Raw genomic sequence first — 5,128 nt, 5'->3', positions numbered from 1 at the left:
GCAAAAAGAAAAAAATTTGAAACAACAAAAAAACAGAAAATCATGTAAAATAAAGAGTGTCGAAATGCTTTTTAAAATAAAAAAACATATATACTAGAAGGCACATTTTTGAAAGTGATTTTTTTTTTGTAGTTTAAGACAGATTTAAAGAATTGAAAATTGAAATTTTCTTTTTAAAGTTGTTTTTTATCTGTTTCAAACTGCTGGTCCCTTTTTTATGACTCATTTTGAAGAAAACAAAAAATATTTCTGAACAAATTTTCAGGCCCCAATTTAGCTCCATACCTGTTTGAATTCCGAATATGAGCGGACTTTTCCTTTAACGTCTAAACCCGTCAGGTGGTTAGTCTGGGTGAATTTTTCACACACTGGAAAAACGAGAAGTAAAAATGTCTTAAGTGTATTTACCCTTATTTGAGTAGGTAAATGAGTATTTTTACTCTTAAAAAAAAAGATAATTAGATAAAATGCACTTGAAATAAAACAACGCAAGTGTGTTTTGTTATTTTAAATGTAAATAGTCTTGTTCCATTGGCAAAATGCTTCTTTTACCTCCTCAAATTAAGAACAAATTCACTTATTTTAAGAAAAAATTACTTATCTAGATTTAGATTTTTTTCCAGTGCAGCGCTTCCTTTAGAAATATTGATCCATATCTTTAGGATACGCTAGCATTAGCATCTCAGAATGTCAACAGCTGATCTACTTTCATGCTTATGCTGTTTTTAATTCAAAAGCAAGAGCTTCTAAAATAGATGCGAATGGCTGACAGATGGGAAAATAATATGGAACTATAATGATCCTACATTTGTAAGAAAGGATGTGATTTAAGATTTTATAAGTGCAGATTTTGTGAGATCCTTTTAATAGTCCAATTAAAATCTTTGCTTTTCTTTCAAATTTTAACTTTAATGACCGAATGAACAGAAGGACACTTCAGGAGAAAACTAGCAAAAAATAAGAAAAAGTTAAGAGCCACTTGTTCTTATATAATAGCTAATATAGAAAAAATTAAAGCAGAATTAGAATGTCATGTTTTTAAAGATCTGTGATCAGCCATAAAACTGCCATTGATGCGCAGCTACTAAAATCTTTATTGGTAGATTTAGAGCGATTCTTTAAACTACAATCAACCCAAAAATGTAGGAGAAAATCGTTGCCGTATGTTGAGGAGAATCTTGTGAAGTCGATCCAATCAGCTGGTTTCGCTTAATTGAACCCATCTGACTGGATGATCTGGTTGATCTGGATCTATAAAGTGACCTGAGATGACATGATGGGAACTGGAACTATAGAAATAAACTGAATAGAATTTAGAGCAAATATACAATTTAAAAAATGCTTAAAACTTGCAGGGTTTATTACATTATTGGGGGGATTTTTATCTATTATTGAAACAAATTTCGTAAACTTAAATCTGGAGAAAGATGTAACCCAGAAATGAATCTTTTTGAATAAAATCTTTTAATCAAAAAATGGTTTTGAAAGTCATTTCGTAGTTTTGTCAAGTTTTATTTTACATATTTTTATTTTTTTTACAGATTATATATATTTTCAAATTTTTTTTCTAGAATGACTTTTAGAAAGTGGGTTCTTTTCTAATTGTTTCACTAATATGTTCTCTTCCCTTCAAGCCTAATCGAAACGCTCGCTCTTGACCAATAATGTTGTTGCTAACGTCCAGCGGACCAATAGAAAGGCGCCTTCGCTCCTCACTGCAGAGAAAAGCCCGCCCCCAGAAACAAAGGGAACGGGACCTAAAAAGTTGGAAAAAAATGCAATTTGCAAAACTTGCAAAAAAAACATTGAAACTATAAAATATGGAAAAAGAAAACAAAAGTAGAACTTAAAAAAAATAATCAGAAAAAAATAAATTGCATTTCCAAACCATTTTCTGATTAAAACATTTTTAAAATGTTAATTTTTGATCGCAGTTTTTTTTTTATTTTTCAAATCTCATTTACAAAACATGTTCCTTTGCTTGGAACAATAATGGAACAAATTTCACCCCATATATATCATTAGCTGGTTCCGTATCAGGAGTCGGTTCTGGAGAAGGAGTTAGCTGAAGGGGTCGAGTCGTGTTTGCAGGCAGTCGATGGTTCGTATGTCTGAACAAAACACTTTAAGAACGATAAAAATAAAAACATCAGAACAGACTTTTCTTTCTTTTTATTAGGCCTTTATTACTTGCAAATACAAGAAATAGAACCACAAGTCATCAAGCTAAAGGATGCAGCAGGGCTCTGTGGAAACAGTGCATGGTCTGAATGTGATCAGGCATTCTTCAAACTAAAGGCCACCTACTTTAGAAACAACTAAAACAAAGTAAGGCAACATAGAGCTAGCAAGATAGAAGCTGTCAGTAGAGCTGAGTGGACAATGTTACACAGTAACTATCCTAAATTAATCACTTCAGTCATCAACAGGTTCGTCTCATGGGTGCGAGCGGCTTCGTTTCTACGCCGATGTTCTCCGTCCCCTTTGGCTTCTACGTACAAAGTGGATGAGGGGTTATAGGAGCAGCTGGCTGTCAGTTAAAAACGAGCGACTGCTGAACACCCCCCCCCCCGGTCAGCCACGTCTCCTAGCTTCACTTCTTAAATTAAAACTACATGAAATGTTCACTTCCTCTGATATGCCATGTTCAAGGTCTCCTCTGTGCAGGTCGGGTGTATATGGAGCTAAATTACAGCCAAAAAGTTGGCTAAAAAAATATTTATTTTACCAAAATAAATAAATATAGCTTCATAATATCGAGGTACAATGGGCCCATGAAGTTTATTTAAAAAAAAATAAATTACCATAATATGGAATTAAATTTGGGTCAAAAAGTTTGGCTGAAAAAATTTTCTTTAACTGGAAAAATAAAAAATAAATCAGCTCATATATGGAGCTACAGTGGGGCCATTAAGTTAGTTTGAAAAAAAAAAAATCCTTAAAATAGAGCTTAATCGGAGCCATACTACATTCTTCATATTTTTTGAAAATGTAAAAAATTATTTTAACTGAAAATTAGCAAACTGAAAAAAAGATTTTTAAAAACTGAAAATATTTAGAACTGACAAATATTTTAAAAGTACGGAGCCCCTCTGATGACATGGACAAAAAAATTTTTTTATTGTGGCCACAAAGTAGTATTTCGTGTGCATGAAATACTACTTCGTGGCCATGTCATCAGAGGGGCTCCGTATAAAAGTGAAAAAGAAAAAAAAGATTTATTTTCCAGGTTTTGTTCAGTTTCAGAAACTTTCTCCAAGTCCTAGTCCCTCAGTGTGGGGGGGGGACTTGGATGACGGTGACGCTTAGAAACTTAGACTAAATATTTCCATTCAGGAATCGTAAAAAAAAATGTATCGATACTGATTTTAAAACTAAAACAACATTTTTAAATGTTTTTTCCAGTTTCAAAATTGTGATTCGGTATGAAATTAATTTACAGTTTCAAAAAAAACAAATCTTATGGCCACAGATTATCTCGATATTATGGAGCTTTTTTTTCTCTCCATATTTTTAGAGCAGACTTTTTTTGGCCCCAATGTGGCTCCATAGCTGTATTGCTCAGAGCAAAGAAGGTAAAGTGACATGAGGACCTACATGGAGACGATAACGAGCGTTAACCCTCTGGGGTTTTTCACAGTTTTCTCGTCTACAGCGACTTGCGCTGGCGCTTCATGAAGGACATGGAGTAGTCGCCGGCTGCGGTGCTCTTCTGCCTCTTCATCTGCACCTGCGACTGCGCAGTGAGCTGCAGTTTGATGGCGCTGGAGTTCACCTTGGCTGCACAAAGCAGCTCCTTCATGCCCTTCATCTTCTCGCTCTGAAACACGACCACGGGGCCGGCGGGGCAGGGAGACGCCAGCTGCTGGGAGAGAGGGGAGGAGACCGAGTCTGAGCCGGGCGACTTGGGCGTTCCTTCTATTTCTCCGGCCCGCAGACCCTGGGAGGAGCGGCGGCGGGCGGATCCTTCCCCAACCTTCTTGGGCTGAACCGGTGCCGCCGCTGCCGCCGGCTGCTGGGCGAGAGGGGAGGTTGGAGCAGCGGGGGGAGACAGGCTCTGGTCCTCCAGCTTGGACTCCCTCCTGGGGCCCCGCCTGCGGCCCTCCCGAGGATCCTCGCTGGACTGGTCGTCGTCGTCCGGGCACTCGGGCTCTTTGGTGATGATGGACACTTTCTGACGCACCTTTTCCATCAAAACAAGTCAGTTCTGTTAGTTCCAGACTAAATTAGTTAAACTGCATTTGGTGATTACTGATCACTGATAACGTGTGACATCATCTATTAGAGTGCAAGATGAGGAATCTAAATAAAAATCACAGATTTAAGAATCTACAAACCCTGAAGCTGCCAGTCCTGACCAGCAGATGGCAGTAAAGCACCTAAAAGATCTGCACTAAACAACAAGAGGAAGGAGAAACAGACTTGTGCGTTCTCGTCTCCTCGTGAAACGGCATCAGCCTCAGCTGTTGTTCTGGCCCCTCCCTCTTTACCCAGCATGCATCAGAGCAGAATTGTCCGTCCTCCAGATTGACAGCTATCCCAGCATGCACTGCAGCAGCAGCAGCTACCAGGTTAGCGCTCACTTAGCTCAGAGTATTAAGTTAAAAGTTCTCTTTTCTGTTTACGTTGTTCTATAAAAGTACGTTTTAAGATCATTTAAGGCGAGAAAATTATACTTTAAGCTTCACTATATGGAACATTTACTGATGTAATGCAGAATAAAAAAAAAAGAAAACGGCAGCCAGGGCTAACGTTAGCCCGTTCGCATTATTATTCCCGCACTAAATGAAAAAAGTAAGCATTTATTATCATCTAGAACGGTGGTGTTCAAACTGTGAGGCGTGCCTCCCCTAGGGGGCGCTAGAGCACCTTAGGGGAGGCGCGGTGCGAGGGAAAAAATAAATATGGAGCGGGGATCAGTGGAAATGTTTCCCACCTTAGAGAATGTTTTGGCCTGAGAGGGGCTGAAGGTGGAGTTTTTACAGCATTTGGAGGGGAGACAATGGCAGTAGCCTCGTGAGACCATCCTGATCTTGCGAGCTTTCAAGGTTTCACTCGCAGATCAGTCTGGAGACTCTCCGTTAAAGAAAATTTCGAGCCGTTCACTAAACGATCCCCCAATCAGCCT

The 5,128-nt window shown here is 38.4% G+C and overlaps 1 protein-coding gene across 1 annotated transcript in view; it reads right to left on the bottom strand.

Annotated features, from left to right (window-relative positions):
- Window positions 1–3,169: 3,169 nt before the first annotated feature.
- men1 (menin 1) overlaps window positions 3,170–5,128 on the bottom strand; it is a 16,703-nt gene continuing 14,744 nt past the window's right edge. Inside the window, exon 8 of the mRNA XM_015401632.1 lies at window positions 3,170–4,183. Within this exon, the coding sequence (XP_015257118.1) occupies window positions 3,650–4,183 (534 nt within the window). The 3' untranslated portion in view covers window positions 3,170–3,649. The remainder of the gene's footprint in view (window positions 4,184–5,128) is intronic.

The sequence above is a fragment of the Cyprinodon variegatus genome, unplaced genomic scaffold (assembly GCF_000732505.1).
Source record: "Cyprinodon variegatus isolate N-32 unplaced genomic scaffold, C_variegatus-1.0 Scaffold1241, whole genome shotgun sequence".
Taxonomy (NCBI): domain Eukaryota; kingdom Metazoa; phylum Chordata; class Actinopteri; order Cyprinodontiformes; family Cyprinodontidae; genus Cyprinodon; species Cyprinodon variegatus.
Note: the sequence above shows the minus strand (reverse complement) of the source record. Positions and strands in the feature narration are given on the sequence as shown.